This window comes from Globicephala melas, chromosome X, assembly GCF_963455315.2.
Source record: "Globicephala melas chromosome X, mGloMel1.2, whole genome shotgun sequence".
Taxonomy (NCBI): Eukaryota; Metazoa; Chordata; class Mammalia; order Artiodactyla; family Delphinidae; genus Globicephala; species Globicephala melas.
This window is the reverse complement of record NC_083335.1, coordinates 28,095,786-28,115,153: the sequence shown is the minus strand read 5'-3', so window position 1 is coordinate 28,115,153 and position 19,368 is coordinate 28,095,786. Positions and strand designations below refer to the sequence as shown.

Sequence of the window (19,368 nt, the reverse complement as noted above, 5' to 3'; positions counted from 1 at the left end):
TTTCCATACTAGAAAGTATTTTAATGCCATTATAAAAAATATAGCAATTGCCCCAATTGCTTAAGAACCTTTTTAGGTGTTACTGACTGTGCTAGAGACCTTTGGTGTGGTACACACTATAAAGTACAAGGGATGATTTGCATTGACGGTTTTTTAAAAAAAATACGTCATTAGAATTGTATATGAAGACATGGAGCTTTTTGGTGTTGATGTAATTGTAGCAGATAAATGTAGAAAGATAGAATATGGCAAGTAGTTATTTGTATATTTATTTTTGTATACCGAAACATTATTGTAATATGATTTTAAATGGGTCGTTCTTTGTGACACATGAATTTTCAAATATTACTTGTTAAAATGCAAAGTATGGTAATATCTTACTAACATGCTATTGTTTTTCTTTCTAGAGTATGTTTGTTTCACTTTAGATATATGGGGAAAAGAAACATAGCAAGGTAATTCCCATAGCACTGCAATTTCCACTTTTTTTCTTCTCTTCCCACAGAGGGCAGCCTTAATTATGCCATGTATAACCTAGATGATTCATTTTGAGTTGACATTAAGATACCCATGATTTAGTTAATGCGTGTCAACTCAAAGTTGAAATTAATCTGATGTGAACATTTTTAAAGTTTTCCAGAGGGTAATCGTTAGACTGATATGCAGAGTTTCTGCTCTAATCCTAGAACAGATGCTTGTCTCTTCTGAAGGATGTGAGAAAGGGCTAGATCAAGGGGAAGGCAGGAAATCGTAAAGTGAGGACAACTGTAAGATCTGTACTTTTATCTACAACCTGTCAGTACTCACCTCAGTTACTAACGTGAATAGAAATCCCCGACAGCAATTAGGACATGCACTATATATTATTTATTTTTTCTTTTTGCTGTGTAAGTCTTAGTGAAATAAATACTTAAGGAAATGTTTGAGGAACTGTAAGGAAAAGATTACTTATTTCAATAAGATATATTTCAGGGGTAGAGTTAGTCATTAAAGGAATTCAAATAGAATTCTTTTTCTAAGTAAATTCCATGGCACTTCCAAAAACTAAAGAGGCTGTTTGGATGGGGTTTATTGCTGAGTCTCTGGAACATCCTAATAATTCAAGGGATGATTTCCACTGTCTTCCCAGCACTGGGAACTGGTTTAGACCTAGTATGGTAACTACCACCATGAACCTTAACCTCTAAGATTCTGCTGACCCACCCTCTATGTTTATTAGAGGATAGACAAACTCCTTTTCTTCCTTAGTTCCTGTATTACCCGGTTGTAATTTTTTTTAATGGAACCTTAAAATTAAAGGAAAACAAAGAAAAATGTGCAAATAGACATGTTTATAGAGTAAAAATTTCTGCTCCAAGTTTAACTTGGGTCCAGAAACAGATTAGATAGGCACTCATTCTTAAACATCTAACGCCAGGAATTCTTCCACCTTACGTCAACTCCTAGTATCCCTCTCACTGTTTTCTCTGACTCTTGCCTTTCCTTACCTCCTGAGAGAAGACTGGATCTTACTGGAGTGTTGTCCACTTCACTCTGATATTTTTGAGAAGAAGAAGGGAAGTAAGAAACTCCCTCTAAATTCCTTACTTGTATTCGTATAGTATAAACTATTTTAAATATACATTAAGCTTCATACAATTTCCAGTGATGCCTCATTGAAGCCAAGTAAATACTGAGCATAACACAGTGTTTATGTGGAAACCTCGTCATTTATTAGTTTAAAAAATCTAACGTTGAGATGTATTCTCAGAGTGCTCCATTTCCTAACTTTAACATTTATTTTAGGGTGCATGATGCCTGGATGTCAAAACACTTCGGAATAGACCGAAAATCGCAAACCATGCCAGCTCTTCGAAACAGATCAGGAATAATGCAGGCCCGGCTTCAGCATCTTAGTAGCCTGGAAAGTTCATTTACACTTAATCACAGTAAGTGAAAAATGTGTGTAGGGTACCCATTTGAAACAGATATTAATACTATTTAATCTTAAAGAAGTACTGGCTTAAATCTCCAATACAATTGGTAATCATTTCCCATACATAGATACAATTGCATATCTCTGTTTATGAACAGTCATTTCATCATATGTGAATATATGATAAGATATGCATGGATTTTTCAGCAATTTTAGGTAATGATGGGTTTTTTTCTTAGTTCAATATCAAGGAAGTTAATTTTCCCTTTGAATTATTGTTCTTATATTACTTTACATTCGATATCCTTTATTCCTACTTTAATGCAAATAACGGCATCTTGATATAATAGTATGTATAATATTTGTTTAGAGTTACTATTGTTCATTCAGTGATCTTAAGGGATTATCCATGCTGAGCTGACCGCAGGAATCAAAGAACTGTAAATAGTATTTTGACAAAGATGTATTTCACACAGGTTGAAGTACTGACAAGTCGAATAGGACAAGGAGGAAGCTACAGGGTTATATAAATGGAAGCTATCCTCTGAGAAACAAATATTAATAAAAAAGTCAAAGAGTGAGATAAACGTTCATTTCCACACAGTCCTTTGGGGATTGCATAAAAGGAAGCCAGCAGAACTGGCTTTGCGATAGGGCTAATAATAAAAGCAAATGTCTTGAGCAGATGGACCTGAGCTAATAGAGTCAAGACCTTTAAAAAAATGCAAGTCTTACAGCCTTCAGCTTTGCTCTTTGTCACTTGTAAAAATATCAGTATAATGAACCTATGTATTTCAGTTGGCCCAGATGCTTTGTTTTCCTCCTGATTTAGAAACGTCTCATACCATTGGCATCATTGAAAACATCTGGCCATAGGGCGCCACTGTATGTAATGTAGCTGCATTTCTATGAGTTTCTCATTTTTGCACACATAATTAACAGCACAGCCTAAAATGCTTCCTGCGTTATTTCCTGGTTACATCACCATAGTTCATCACTGAAATCTTGTCTCCAAAGAAGGGGGCACCTAATTATTTGTTGCAGAGCTGTTGATACAGAGCTGAAGTAAAAATTAGTGGAATTGATTAACCCAGACCATATTTGATTAAGGAGTAAATACAGTGAAACTCATTAAGTCTGCAGGTATTGAAAGCCTGCTTTCTTTGTGTTTGTCTCTCTCTCTGAGTCTTCGGAGGAGAAAATCATTCAAAACTGTTACGTGAATCTCTGTGTTGGGCAGTTTTAATTTTCTTTGTTTTTAAATCCCAGGTTCTGCAACAACTGAAGCAGACATTTTCCATCAGGCACTTCTTGAAGGCAATACTGCTACTGAAGTTTCCCTAACAGTACTAGATACCATATCATTTTTCACCCAGTGCTTCAAGGTAAACATGAAGAGTTAGAGCTCAGTCGGTATCATTGCAAAGAAAATATTATGCAAAAACTAATTAGTCAGACGAAGCTTAGTATAGTATAAAAGCCCCCAGTGAGCAGTCAGGAAACTTGGATGGCAGACCTGGTTTGGCTCCTGTGTGACCTTGGGAAATCACTGAGACTCGTGTGCCACATCCATAAAATGAGAGGATTGGACTAATTTGCCCTGAATTTCCCTTCTCTTTTATTTTCCTGTTTAAAAAACAGTTTTCTTTCACACTTCTATGAAAATATCCAGTCATTTTTAGCCCAAATTATGATTGAGTCAGTTTATCCAAACACCCGTTGTGATGAGGTATCTTGTCAAGCCAGATGATGTCCAGGCAGACCGGCTGGCTGGCTTCCCTCGTCAGGTGCCTGGTGGTTTCTCTCAGATGCTTGCCTCTCGATACAAATCATCATTGCTAGGATTAAAAAATAAGAAGAAGAAGAAGAAATTAAAAGCAATTATCTTGCAGGGTTGTTGAAGGTGTAAAATGAGATAATGGATGTGAGAGTGCTTTGAAAAGTAAAGACTGTATAACTATAATGAAGGGTAACAGTAGTGGGAGAACTCAAAAGTGAAAACTCTTGCTGGCTTTTCATCTGAGTTATACAGATTTTTTTTCTTTTCTTCCCCCCTTCGCTAAGTAATTCAGTTAATTGCTTCAGCCCTCTGGATTTACTATGGAAACCTGGCCTGTGCTTTTCAAAGAGGCTTATCAGGGAAAACTGAATTAGATACTAATAAGAAATAGGCTGCAAAATCCCTTTATGAGGTATTAAGTTCTGATTCATATGCAACCCGAATTCATTTTTTATTGTGCCAGTAAGTAAGACATTTGGTCTCAAGGTTTGCATTGTATTCTTTCCTCCTATCCAAATACTTCTTATTTGTTTAACATACATCTCTTGGTAGATGTCAGGCACTATCCTAAGTGCTTTAGAAATATTAACCCACTTTTTTGTCGTGGGTCTGGAGGTGGATAAGAGGACTGCAAATGGGCACCAAGGATCTTTTTGAGATGATGGGAATGATTGGGTTGTAATGGTTGCAAAACCCTGGAAATTTACCAAAAATAATTGAATCATGTACTTAAAATAGGTAAATTTTGTGGTATGTAAATTATACCTTAATAAACTTAAAAGTACAAATGTGAACTCACCTTTAATCCTCACACTAGCTTCGTGATATAAATACTGTTATTTTTCCCACTTTAAAATGAGGAAACTGAGGCTCACAGGGAAGTTAATGTCACATAGGTGGTTAGTTAGCAGAATCAGGATTCTGATCTAGGCCAGTTGTCACAAGAGTCCATGCTTCTAACCACTACCCCATGCTTATTAGAAGTAGACTAACAGAAATATCAAACACCATTCAGGGATTCTGGCTATCAAGGTTACCATTAAATCTGTTACAGGTTTGCATATTGTTTTGGTTCGTTGTTGTTATTTTTGGCCAAGTTGTAACCTGGTAGTTAGTTTCTTGAGGGATAGGAGAGCAGGACTGGAGGTGTTAACCAATGCATTTTTTTTTAAAGTTTCACAAACCAATAGATATTTCTCTACAATTTGTTGTTTCTCTTATATCTCTATTTGCAAGGAACATTTAAACAATTTACGTAGTCTGTTCAATTGTGATCCCTGTTATTATCTCTACTCATAGAGGGTTTAATTTGTCACCAGTGGCTAAAGATATCTTATACTAAACATACATTTAAAAGCAAATTAGATAATAGACTTTTAAAATGGAATTGATGTTTTCCTTAATTCTTACATTACTTTGTCAGAGAAATACAAAGCCTGGTTACCTTGTATCCATTTTTAATTTACTGATTTCTGAATTGAGGAGCAATATGGTTAGGTTAATAGAAAATACTCTTCCCATACTAGTTCTGTATTTGCTGTGTTATACTGGAAAAAGATTTTTTTCATCTATTTCAAATTATGGAATTAAGTATAGATGTAGTTTATATAGTATTTCGAGATTTCCAAGTTGAAAGATGGCACAGATGATTTTAGATTATGTTAAACTTTTTATTGTTACTTTTCAAGCAGTGGTTTGATAAACAGGTTGTTGGTAAAGCCTGTTCTCTCATTCTAGGGGGAGCGGCATAAACTATTTCTGCAAATTTTTTTTTCATGTTTTGTAGAGCCAACTTTTAAATAATGATGGCCACAACCCGTTAATGAAAAAAGTATTTGATATTCATCTTGCTTTTCTTAAAAATGGGCAATCTGAAGTGTCGCTGAAACATGTCTTTGCCTCACTGCGAGCTTTCATTAGTAAGGTAAGAGCAGAGCTTTGTGGCTGCGAGTGGCCTTGCTTCATAGCAAGAAGGAAAGGGGAACAGGGATCATTGCGAAGACCTCTCCAAACCTCAGATAAGGAAGCCGTTAAATCCTACCTTTGTAAATATTAGAACAGCAAAATGCGTAAAGAGAGCCTGACCAGGCATTCCCTAAAATCAGCACGTGCTTTTTATTTTGTCCTGTCATTCCTTTCTGAAGAGTATCATTTTAAAATTACCAACTGCCAGTGTTTCTTCTCTTTTGCTTCTTTTTAAAGTATTGTCATGCTGAAGATACATAAGCTGTGAGGGTACTCGTGTATAAGGACTTTGAAAGCAGAGACCAAGTCTTATAACCCCAGGGCCTTGTATGATGTCTTGCAAATTGTAGGCACTCAATACATGTTCAGATGAATGAATCCTTCCTTTCAGTGCGAATTGTATCGGTGGGCTCTAAATGTTCAGGCCATTTACCTCATCTAAACTAAAACTTCAGACTAGGCTTTTAGGAATAAATATGACTGAAACAGATAGCAAGATTTATTTCTGATCTGGTTTTGATAGCTTTTAAACATAATTAAAAGCATCAGGAACCAAGATGGAGTTAAAATTAGGGAAAGGCACAGTCTAGGCCTCCGCTCTAGTATGTGTAACTCCAACAAGACAAATTCAGTTAACCGATTTTTGTAATAGGATAGCTGAGCATGGAAAACTTTTTTGTCACTATTTGTATGGCAACTTACAGGGTTTAATTGATATAAAAATTAGGTGATCTTGAAGGTTTATTTTTAAATTGACGTTCTTTTTTTTTTAATTTTTGGCTGCGTTGGGTCTTTGTTGCTGCACGCGGGCTTTCTCTAGTTGAGGCGAGCGGGGGCTATTCTTTGTTGCGGTGCGCGGGCTACTCATTGTGGTGGCTTCTCTTGTTGCGGAACATGGGCTCCATGTGTGCGGGCTTCAGTAGTTGTGGCACGTGGGCTCAGTAGTTGTGACTCGCAGGCTCTAGAGCGCAGGCTCAGTAGTTGTGGTGCAGGGGCTTAGTTGCTCCGCGGCATGTGGAATCTTCCCGGACCAGGGCTTGAACCCATGTCCCCTGCATTAAGAGGAAGATTATTAACCGCTACGCCACCAGGGAAGCTCTAAATTGCCATTGTTTAATACAATTTTTTTAACATCTTTATTGGAGTATAATTGCTTTACAGTGGTGTGTTAGTTGTTGCTTTATAACAAAGTGAATCAGTTATACATATACATATGTTCCCATATCTCTTCCCTCTTGCATCTCCCTCCCTCCCACCCTCCCTATCCCACCCCTCTAGGTGGTCACAAAGCACCGAGCTGATCTCCCTGTGCTAAGCGGCTGCTGCCCCCTAGCTATCTGTTTTACGTTTGGTAGTGTATATATGTCCATACCACTCTCTCGCTTTGTCACAGCTTACCCTTCCCCCTCCCCATATCCTCAAGTCCATTCTCTAGTAGGTCTGTGTCTTTATTCCTGCCTTAGCCCTAGGTTCTTCATGACATTTTTTTTCTTAAATTCCATATGTATGTGTTAGCATACGGTATTTGTTTTTCTCTTTCTGACTTACTTCACTCTGTATGACAGACTCAAGGTCCATCCACCTCATTACAAATAGCTCAATTTTGTTTCTTTTTATGGCTGAGTAATATTCCATTGTATATATGTGCCACATCTTCTTTATCCATTCATCCGATGATGGACACTTAGGTTGTTTCCATCTCTGGGCTATTGTAAATAGAGCTGCAATGAGCATTTTGGTACATGACTCTTTTTTTTTTTTTTTTTTTCAGAAGAGTTTTCTGAAGTCTTTATTTGCAGGGGCTTTTAAGGACTGAGTTTATACATTTGTCTTTTTTTTTAACATCTTTATTGGGGTATAATTGCTTTACAATGGTGTGTTAGTTGTTGCTTTATAACAAAGTGAATCAGTTATACATATACATATGTTCCCATATCTCTTCCCTCTTGCGTCTCCCTCCCTCCCACCCTCCCTATCCCACCCCTCTAGGTGGTCACAAAGCACCGAGCTGATCTCCCTGTACTAAGCGGCTGCTGCCCCCTAGCTATCTGTTTTACGTTTGGTAGTATATATATGTCCATACCACTCTCTCGCTTTGTCCCAGCTTACCCTTCCCCCTCTCCATATCCTCAAGTCCATTCTCTAGTAGGTCTGTGTCTTTATTCCTGCCTTAGCCCTAGGTTCTTCATGACATTTTTTTTCTTAAATTCCATATATATGTGTTAGCGTACGGTATTTGTCTTTCTCTTTCTGACTTACTTCACTCTGTATGACAGACTCTAGATCTATCCACCTCATTACAAATAGCTCAATTTCGTTTCTTTTTATGGCTGAGTAATATTCCATTGTATATATGTGCCACATCTTCTTTATCCATTCATCCGATGATGGGCACTTAGGTTGTTTCCATCTCCAGGCTATTGTAAATAGAGCTGCAATGAGCATTTTGGTACATGACTCTTTTTGAATTATGGTTTTCTCAGGGTATATGCCCAGTAGTGGGATTGCTGGGTCATATGGTAGTTCTATTTGTAGTTTTTTAAGGAACCTCCATACTGTTCTCCACAGTGGCTGTACCAATTCACATTCCCACCAGCAGTGCAAGAGTGTTCCCTTTTCTCCACACCCTCTCCAGCATTTACTGTTTCTAGATTTTTTGATGATGGTCATTCTGACTGGTGTGGATGATATCTCATTGTACTTTTGATTTGCATTTCTCTAATGATTAATGATGTTGAGCATTCTTTCATGTGTTTGTTGGCAGTCCGTATATCTTCTTTGGAGAAATGTCTGTTTAGGTCTTCAGCCCATTTTTGGATTGGGTTGTTTGTTTTTTTCTTATTGAGCTGCATGAGCTGCTTATAAATTTTGGAGATTAATCCTTTGTCGGTTGCTTCATTTGCAAATATTTTCTCCCATTCTGAGGGTTGTCTTTCGGTCTTATGTATGGTTTCCTTTGCTGTGCAAAAGCTTTGAAGTTTCATTAGGTCCCATTTGTTTATTTTTGTTTTAATTTCCATTTCTCTAGGAGGTGGGTCAAAAAGGATCTTGCTGTGATTTAGGTCATAGAGTGTTCTCCCTATGTTTTTCTCTAAGAGTTTGATAGTTTCTGGCGTTACAGTTAGGTCTTTAATCCATTTTGAGCTTATTTTTGTGTATGGTGTTAGGGAGTGATCTAATCTCATACTTTGACATGTACCTGTCCAGTTTTCCCAGCACCACTTATTGAAGAGGCTGTCCTTTCTCCACTGTGCATTCCTGCCTCCTTTATCAAAGATAAGGTGACCATATGTGCGTGGGTTTATCTCTGGGCTTTCTATCCTGTTCCATTGATCTATATTTCTGTTTTTGTGGCAGTACCATACTGTCTTGACTACTGTAGCTTTGTAGTATAGTCCCAAGACAGGGAGCCTGATTCCTCCAGCTCCGTTTTTCGTTCTCAAGATTGCTTTGGCTATTCGGGGTCTTTTGTGTTTCCATACAAATTGTGACATTTTTTGTTCTAGTTCTGTGAAAAATGCCAGTGGTAGTTTGATAGGGATTGCATTGAATCTATAGATTGCTTTGGGTAGTAGAGTCATTTTCACAATGTTGATTCTTCCAATCCAAGAACATGATATATCTCTCCATCTGTTTGTTTCACCTTTAATTTCTTTCATCAGTGTCTTATAATTTTCTGCATACAGGTCTTTTGTCTCCATAGGTAGGTTTATTCCTAGATATTTTATTCTTTTTGTTGCAATGGTAAATGGGAGTGTTTTCTTGATTTCACTTTCAGATTTTTCATCATTAGTGTATAGGAATGCCAGAGATTTCTGTGCATTAGTTTTGTATCCTGCTACTTTACCAAATTCATTGATTAGCTCTAGTAGTTTTCTGGTAGCATCTTTAGGATTCTCTACGTATAGTATCATGTCATCCGCAAACAGTGACAGCTTTACTTCTTATCTGGTTTGGATTCCTTTTATTTCCTGTTCTTCTCTGATTGCTGTGACTAAAACGTCCAAAACTATGTTGAATAAGAGTGGTGAGAGTGGGCAGCCTTGTCTTGTTCCTGATCTTAGTGGAAATGCTTTCAGTTTTTCACCTTTGAGGCCGATGTTGGCTGTGGGTTTGTCATATATGGCCTTTATTATGTTGAGGAAAGTTCCCTCTATGCCTACCTTCTGCAGGGTTTTTATCATAAATGAGTGTTGAATTTTGTCGAAAGCTTTCTCTGCATCTATTGAGATGATCATATGGTTTTTCTCCTTCAGTTTGTTAATATGGTGTATCACGTTGATTGATATGCGTATATTGAAGAATCCTTGCATTCTTGGGATAAACCCCACTTGATCATGGTGTATGATCCTTTTAATGTGCTGTTGGATTCTGTTTGTTAGTATTTTGTTGAGGATTTTTGCATCTTTGTTCATCAGTGATATTGGCCTGTAGTTTTCTTTCTTTGTGACATCCTTGTCTGGTTTTGGTATCAAGGTGATGGTGGCCTCGTAGAAAGAGTTTGGGAGAGTTTGGGAGTGTTCCTCCCTCTGCTATTTTTGGAAGAGTTCGAGAAGGATAGGTGTTAGCTCTTCTCTAAATGTTTGATAGAATTCGCCTGTGAAGCCATCTGGTCCTGGGCTTTTGTTTGTTGGAAGATTTTTAATCACAGTTTCAATTTCAGTGCTTGTGATTGGTCTGTTCATATTTTCTATTTCTTCCTGATTCAGTGTTGGCAGGTTGTGCATGTCTAAGAATTTGTCCATTTCTTCCAGGTTGTCCATTTTATTGGCATAGAGTTGCTTGTAGTAATCTCTCATGATCTTTTGTATTTCTGCAGTGTCCGTTGTTACTTCTCCTTTTTCATTTCTAATTCTATTGATTTGAGTCTTCTCCGTTTTTTAATGGTTTATCAATTTTGTTTATCTTCTCAAAGAACCAGCTTTTAGTTTTATTGATCTTTGCTATCGTTTCCTTCATTTCTTTTTCATTTATTTCTGATCTGATTTTTATGATTTCTTTCCTTCTGCTAACTTTGGGGTTTTTTTGTTCTTCTTTCTCTAATTGCTTTAGGTGCAAGGTTAGGTTGTTTATTCGAGATGTTTCCTGTTTCTTAAGGTGGGCTTGTATTGCTATAAACTTCCCTCTTAGAACTGCTTTTTCTGCATCCCATAGGCTTTGGGTCATCATGTCTCTATTGTCATTTGTTTCTAGGTATTTTTTGATTTCCTCTTTGATTTCTTCACATCGTTATTAAGTAGTGTATTGTTTAGCCTCCATGTGTTTGTATTTTTTACAGATCTTTTCCTGTAATTGATGTCTAGTCTCATAGCGTTGTGGCCGGAAAAGATACTTGATACAATTTCAATTTTCTTAAATTTATCAAGGCTTGATTTGTGACCCAAGATATGATCTATCTTGGAGAATGTTCCATGAGCACTTGAGAAAAATGTGTATTCTGTTGTTTTTGGATGGAATGTCCTATAAATGTCGATTAAGTCCATCTTGTTTAATGTATCATTTAAAGCTTGTGTTTCCTTATTTATTTTCATTTTGGATGATCTGTCCATTGGTGAAAGTGGGGTGTTAAAGTCCCCTACTATGAATGTGTTACTGTCGATTTCCCCTTTTATGGCTGTTAGTATTTGCCTTATGTATTGAGGTGCTCCTGTGTTGGGTGCATAAATATTTACAGTTGTTATATCTTCTTCTTGGATCAATCCCTTGATCATTATGTAGTGTCCTTCTTTGTCTCTTCTAATAGTCTTTATTTTAAAGTCTATTTTGTCTGATATGAGAATTGCTCCTCCAGCTTTCTTTTGGTTTCCATTTGCATGGAATATCTTTTTCCATCCCCTTACTTTCAATCTGTATGTTTCTCTAGGTCTGAAGTGGGTCTCTTGTAGACAGCATATATATGGGTCTTGTTTTTGTATCCATTCAGCCAATCTTTGTCTTTTGGTGGGAGCATTTAGTCCATTTACATTTAAGGTAGTTATCGGTATGTATGTTCCTATTCCCATTTTCTTAATTGTTTTCTGTTCATTATTGTAGGTCTTTTCCTTCTCTTGTGTTTCTTGCCTAGAGAAGATCCTTTAGCATTTGTTGTAAAGCTGGTTTGGTGGTGCTGAACTCTCTCAACTTTTGCTTGTCTGTAAAGGTTTTAATTTCTCCATCAAATGTGAATGAGATCCTTGCTGGGTAGAGTAATCTTGGTTGTAGGTTTTTCTCCTTCATCGTTTTAAATATGCCCTGCCAGTCCCTTCTGGCTTGCACAGTCTCTGCTGAAAGATCAGCTGTTAACCTTATGGGGATTCCCTTGTGTGTTATTTGTTGTTTTTCCCTTGCTGCTTTTAATATGCTTTCTTTGTATTTAATTTTTGACAGTTTGATTAATATGTGTCTTGGCGTATTTCTCCTTGGATTTATCCTGTATGGGACTCTCTGTGCTTCCTGGACTTGATTAACTATTTCCTTTCCCACATTAGGGAAGTTTTCAACTATAATCTCTTCAAATATTTTCTCAGTCCCTTTCTTTTTCTCTTCTTCTTCTGGAACCCCTATAATTCAAATGTTGGTGCATTTAATGTTGTCCCAGAGGTCTCTGAGACTGTCCTCAGTTCTTTTCATTCTTTTTTCTTTCTTCTGCTCTGCAGTAGTTATTTCCACTATTTTATCTTCAGGTCACTTATCTGTTCTTCTGCCTCAGTTATTCTGCTATTGATCCCATCTAGAGTATTTTTAATTTCATTTATTGTGTTGTTCATCATTGTTTGTTTCATCTTTAGTTCTTCTCGGTCCTTGTTAAATGTTTCTTGCATTTTGTCTATTCTATTTCCAAGATTTTGGATCATCTTTACTATCGTTATTCTGAGTTCTTTTTCAGGTAGACTGCCTATTTCCTCTTCATTTGTCAGGTCTGGTGGGTTTTTATCTTGCTCCTTCATCTGCTGTGTGTTTTTCTGTCTTCTCATTTTGCTTAACTTACTGTGTTTGGGGTCTCCTTTTTGCAGGCTGCAGGTTCGTAGTTCCCGTTGCTCTTGGTGTCTGTCCCCAGTGGCTAAAGTCGGTTCAGTGGGTTGTGTAGGCTTCCTGGTGGAGGGGACTAGTGCCTGTGTTCTGGTGGATGAGGCTGTATCTTGTCTTTCTGGTGGGCAGGTCCATGTCTGGTGCTGTGTTTTGGGGTATCTGTGGCCTTATTATGATTTTAGGCAGCCTCTCTGCTAATGGATGGAGTTGTGCTCCTGTCTTGCTAGTTGTTTGGCATAGGGTGTCCAGCACTGTAGCTTGCTTGTCGTTGAGTGAAGCTGGGTGCTGGTGTTGAGATGGAGATCTCTGGGAGATTTTCGCCATTTGATACTATGTGGAGCTGGGAGGTCTCTTGTGGACCAGTGTCCTGAAGTTGGCTCTCCCACCTCAGAGGCACAGCTCTGACTCCTGGCTGCAGCACCAAGAGCCTTTCATCCACACGGCTCAGAATAAAAGGGAGAAAAAGTAGAAAGAGAGAGAGAGAGGGAGGGAGGAGGGAAGGAAGGAAAGAAAGAAAGAAGATAAAGTAAGTAAAATAAAATAAAGTTATGAGAGGGAGGGGGGAGGAAGGAAAGAAAGAAAGAAGATAAAGTAAGTAAAATAAAATAAAGTTATTAAAATAAAAAATAATTATTAAGAAAAAAAATTTTTAAGAAGAAAACAACAAAAAAAACGGACGGATAGAACCCTAGGACAAATGGTGGAAGCAAAGCTATACGGACAAAATCTCACACAGAAGCATACACATACACACTCACAAAAAGAGGAAAAGGGGAAAAAAATCATAAATCTTCCTCTCAGAGTCCACCTCCTCAATTTGGGATGATTCGTTGTCTATTCAGGTATTCCACAGATGCAGGTACATCAAGTTGGTTGTGGAGCTTTAATCCGCTGCTCCTGAGGCTGCTGGGAGAGATTTCCCTTTCTCTTCTTTGTTCTCACAGCTCCCAGGGGCTCAGCTTTGGATTTGGCCCCGCCTCTGCGTGTAGGTCACCGGAGTGCGTCTATTCTTCGCTCAGACAGGACGGGGTTAAAGGAGCCGCTGATTCGGGGGCTCTGGCTCACTCAGGCCGAGGGGAGGGAGGAGCACGGTGTGCGGGGCGAGCCTGCGGCGGCAGAGGCCAACATGACATTGCACCAGCCTGAGGCGCGCCATGCGTTCTCCCGGGAGAGTTGTCCCTGGATCCCGTGACCCTGGCAGTGGCGGGCTGCACAGGCTCCCCGGAAGGGAGGTGTGAATAGTGACCTGTGCTCGCACACAGGCTTCTTGGTGGCGGCGGCAGCAGCCTTGGCGTCTCATGCCGGTCTCTGGGGTCCGTGCTTTTAGCCGCCGCTCGCGCCCGTCTCTGGAGCTCCTTTAAGCAGCGCTCTTAATCCGCTCTCCTTGCGCACCAGGAAACAAAGAGGGAAGAAAAAGTCTCTTGCCTCTTCGGCAGGTTCAGACTTTTACCCGGACTCCCTCCTGGCCAGCCGTGGTGCACTAACTCCCTGCAGGCTGTGTTCACACTGCCAACTCCAGTCCTCTCTGTAATACAGTTTTTTGGATAAAGAAATAAATGGAAAACTGAGTTCAGTGCAAGCATGTTACGAGAAACTAAGGGAAAGAGATTCAGAAATAATTCATTTAACGAACAGTTACTGGGTAGGTACTTACTGATGTCAGATATTGTTTCAGGGATACAGTCCGAGGGTTTACTGTCCAGGAGAGGGGAACACACACACACATTGATGCACATCCACAAATACCATTAGTCTAAAAGAAGTCTATACAGAGAACTGAGGGTGAATAGGAGAAGGACGGGAAACACTAATTTAGCAAAAGTTTCTCTGCAGCACTGGAGTTAGGATTTAGTATGGACTCAGCAAGAGATGAGACTGAAGAGGTCGATGGGGACCAGATGATTATGTCCTCATCTTAGGAGTTAGACTTCATCTTTTAGGTATCAGGGAGCATGAAAGCACCATAATTAGATTTTTATTAAGAAAACTGTTGCGGGTGGGGGAAAATCTCTTTAAAAAGTAGCCTGGAAGCCTAGTCTCTGCCTTCATGAAGCTTTCAGTGGGTAAGGAGGGTGGGGCAGAAAATAAACAAGTAAATAAAACAGTAATTGTCACAAATTCTAGGAAGGAACCAAGGTGTTGAGATAGAGAATAATGATTTGTGGGAGTTACCTTACTTTAGATAGGTTTGTCACTTTTAAAATGAGACCTGAAATATGAAAAGGCGCCAGCTGTTTGAAAAGCGTAAGGAAGAACATTCTAGGGAGAAGCACAAGCATGTGCAAGGGCCTGGAGTTGGGATAGAGCTTGAAATTCTGGGAACTGCAAGGCCCGGTTTAGCTGGAATGTAGGGAGAAAAACAACATAGAAGGGGATGGAAGAGGAATCTATAGAGGAGATGAGAGGGAGCGGTCACAGAAGCAGGAAAAAAGGCAGGAGAGAAGGATATCATGGAAGCCACAGGAGAAAAGAGTCTCAGCATTATTATGCAGTACAGAGTGGTCTAATAAGATAAGGTGGAAAGGGAGTCCTTGGGAATTGGCAGTTACAAGGTCATTGATGATTTTGGTCATTGCCCACTCAGAGAAGTGATGTAGGTAGAAGTCTTCTTTTTTTTTTTTTTAAGTCAGGAGATGTCACATTAAAGTCTCCTTTTTTAAAAAAATTATTTAGTTAGTTAGTTAATTTTTGGTTGTGTCGGGTCTTAGTTGCAGCACGCGGACTCTCTAGTTGAGGCGCGCGAGCTCAGTAGTTGTGGTGCGTGGGCTTAGTTGCCCTGCAGCATATGGAATCCTAGTTCCCCGACCAGGGATCAAACCCACGTCCCCTGCATTGGAAGGCGGATTCTTTACCACTGGACCACCAGGGAAGTTCCGGTAGAAGACTTCTTACAGCGGATTAACTACACTAAAGCTATGCTTTCCCTTCCTTTATTTTCATACTGGAGTATCTTGCCCAACAAGATTTGGTTTAATCCGGTGAGACTATTGATGAGATCTTTCAATTGCCAACTAGAAAACATTTATTAAACTTTCATTATCTGCATAGCATTGCACTTGGTGTTACGGTGATAAAACGAAGATAGGTTCCTATAATATGGGTTTAAATTCAATATTCCCAAGAAATAATTTTGCAGGGGTGGCCCTCTAGCTTCACACTCCCTGAGAAACATCCATTGTGTGCCCTGGAGTAGCTTACCACTTGCTTCCCTAGACATGTAAGCATGGAAGATTGTAATAAGCCTATGTTATACGTATAGTTTATTTTCCACAAAACAGAGTGAATATGTTCTCAAGGTAGCAGCCACTTGCCTGTTTTGAGAATTAGTTACTTTTTTTACTCTTTTTCTATGCCAACATGTATTTTGATCAACAGTTTATGAATAGAGGATGCACATGTTTATGTTTGTGTGTGTACACTTCATCTATACCTCATTTTGTTTAAAGATCAACTTTATTTGCTGAATAGATGCCTGGTATAATTTTCTCAGCATTTGGAAGTTCATAATATAAGGAACTGTTTAAATATAAAGCAAAAGAGTAAGTAATGCAGATTGTCCTAACCATTTTTAAGGCCCAAATTGAGACCCATCAATCATTCATCATTTCAGTCATTCATTAATTTAATACATATTACTGAGAACCTACTCATCTTCTTTTCCAGACCATTATGAGCTTTTCTTAGATCCGTAGCACTTATAGTCAGTACCTCACATTTTTGTAGAGACTTGTATACTGACTTGCATCGTTCTGTCATTAGTACATGCTGGTCTTTATGTTTTTAACTAGTTTGGGTTCTCCAGAGCGGAGCCCTAGCCTTATGTTGATTTTGTATCCTCAAAGCACCCAGCATAGTTGTAGGTGAGAATATAGTAGGCACTTGGTAGTTGATTGGCTTTTATGATTGGGTTTTCAGATACTTACTTATGTTTTTCCTGTTCTTTAGTTTCCCTCAGCCTTTTTCAAAGGAAGGGTAAACATGTGTGCTGCATTTTGCTATGAGGTTTTAAAGTGCTGCACATCAAAGATTAGCTCAACCAGGAATGAAGCCTCTGCACTTTTGTATCTTCTGATGAGAAACAACTTTGAGTATACCAAAAGGAAAACCTTTTTGAGGACACATCTGCAGGTCAGTGAAAACCAAAGCTCCTCTTCTTTCTTCTATTCAATCTTTAGCCTCTATGTCAAGATCTAGAGCTACCCAATCCAGTACAATAGCTATTAGCCACAGGTGGCCATTTAGCACTTGAAATGTAGCTAGTCTGAATTCAGATCTCCTGTAAATATAGAATACACATTGGCTTTTGAAGACTAAGTACAAAGAAGTAAAATATCTCAATTGTTTTATATTGACTGTATGTTGAAATGATATTCTGGATATATTGGGGTAAGTAAAATAAATTAAAATTCACTTGTGTCTTTTTACTTTTTAATGTGGCTACTGGACAATTTCAGATTACACATGTGACTCAGATCATATCTCTGTTGGGCAGCACTACTCTACAGCATAGGTGTTAAGAGCATAGATTCCAGATTCCAGGACTATCACACACTGTGACCTTAGCAAGGGCTTCCTTAGCCTCTCGGTGCCTCAGTTGCCTCATATGTAAAATAGTGGTAAATATCCCTACCTACCTCGTAAGGTTGTGGTGAGGATTAAACGAGATGATTAAGTAACAAACAAAGCACTTGTACTTTTCATGTTCCAGCATGCCCAGTTAGTAAAAAAAATGAGAGAAGTCTCAAGGTTTAGTAGAAAGCATGGACTTTGGAATTGGACCTACCTGGGCTTAAATCATAGCTCGGCTACTTACTTACTTATGTGACCCTAGGCAAGATACTCAATTTGTCTTAACTCTTTGCCTCATCTGTAAAATGAGGCCAAGTATGTTTCACCTTTCAGGGTTATCATGAGGGTTAAAAATAAAGTGTGTATGGTGCCTGGCACATAATAGACACTGAGTACGTGGCAGTTTTTCAGCGTCTCCATGTTTTTTAGCTTATCTGGTGAAACAACTCTCTGAATTAAACAACAATTGGGACTTCTTGGCAGTAGCCCTCTTCGTAATATGGGAAATGCTTGGTCATATTTCTGTCTTCACTGCCTTGGTCTGGCCCGTTGCAGTTGTTTATTGGAGACTGGGTTATAAATGAGGAAACAGCCATAAGCAGCTTTTTAGAAACGTGGTCAGTGATGTGAAAATCTGATAGAAGTATATGCTTCCTGTAAAAATCTTCTATATAGTTACTTTTGGGTACTAGGGCCAGCATTATATGTTAGGGTGTCTAATATTTGCTTTCATAGAGGTGTCACTTGAGTACCATCTTCCCCCAAAACATTTCTGCAATTAGTGTTCTGGTGTATCTGAAAATTCCCCAGTAGGGTCCATTCTTCTGGGTTAAAACATCAATTTTTCTCAAGTCCTTTATTCAAATATAAATGAATTAATAAATGTGCAGACGTAGAACCAGGTTCTAAGTGGTCGATAAAGTGGTTAAGTAGTAGTATTGTGATTATGATCTCTTTAATCCTCATAACAGCTCTATAAAGTAGGTATTGTTATCATCCCCATATTGCAAATGAGGAAAGTGAGGCACAGGAGGAGGGGTAGTTAACTTTCTCAAACCCACTCAGTGAATAATGGATAAAGTCAAGATTTGAATCTAGGGCAGTTTCACTCAAGAGCCTGCACTCAGCTCCTACAGTATCTTGCTTCTCCAGATCAGGGGTAAAGCGTCCAGCCACTAACACCTTAGCCTGAATCATTTAAGCATTCAACCAAAGGAGCCTGAGAAATTAAAAAGCACCATTATGTTATATTATGCTGCTATCATTATGTAATGTATATGCCATAACATATACTGCTATCTAAACTAGATAGGCCCTAGTCAGAAACAAAGAAGGGAGCTGAGGCGCTGGAGTTGGAAGTCCAGCACACTGAAATAGACTAGTGAAAAGAAATGAGAAACCATCAAGAAAAAGGTCATTTATTCCCAACTTTGCCATAGCTACTACGTAGCAGGCATATTGAAAGTAGAGACCTGACCACCATTGTATTAGTTCACTAATTATGAAAACAGTTTTAGATCTAGCTGTGCCATGAGTTTGGAAGGTTTTTCACATCTAACCAAGAAAAGTCCCAATAAAATTTGTAATTAGGAACCTCTGAAGTTGCTGTTTCAACAGAAGAGTTTAAACCCCTCATGTATGAAGAAAATAGATTTTGATGGAACTATGTAGGATCTTCAAAAGAAGAATTTCATATGAGTGCTTATAGGTTTGTACAATGATGAAAATAAGCAGCATTTGTGCAAAAGACATTTGAAAAAATGGTGTTTGCTTCTTCCCACAGATTATCATTGCTGTAAGCCAGCTGATAGCTGATGTAGCACTAAGCGGAGGATCGAGATTTCAGGAGTCTTTATCCATTATCAGTAATTTTGCAAATAGTGACAGACCTATGAAGGTATGTTCTCACTTCAAGTAAAAAGTTAGAACTACGTTCACTGTCAGGGAAGCTTACACTCCTCAAGTTAAACTGTGTGTTGGATTTACAATTTTTATATAGTGTAGAGTTTATAGAATGTGAGCTTCACAAGTCAAAGCTTTGTCTTGTACACCACTGCACCTCTAGCACCTAGAACACTGCCTGGTACACAGTGGTTATTCAATATTATTTGAATGGATGGATCAATGGCTA

General features: G+C 38.6%; 1 protein-coding gene across 2 annotated transcripts in view; it reads left to right on the top strand.

The window, feature by feature from the left end:
- Positions 1 to 19,368, top strand: part of DOCK11 (dedicator of cytokinesis 11) — a 193,665-nt gene that overhangs the window by 132,222 nt on the left and 42,075 nt on the right. For both annotated transcript variants that reach the window (XM_060291970.1, XM_060291969.1), the window contains 6 exons: positions 408 to 455; positions 1,786 to 1,928; positions 3,185 to 3,300; positions 5,482 to 5,619; positions 16,614 to 16,796; positions 19,021 to 19,134. In XM_060291970.1, the coding sequence (XP_060147953.1) occupies positions 408 to 455; positions 1,786 to 1,928; positions 3,185 to 3,300; positions 5,482 to 5,619; positions 16,614 to 16,796; positions 19,021 to 19,134 (742 nt within the window). The remainder of the gene's footprint in view (positions 1 to 407; positions 456 to 1,785; positions 1,929 to 3,184; positions 3,301 to 5,481; positions 5,620 to 16,613; positions 16,797 to 19,020; positions 19,135 to 19,368) is intronic.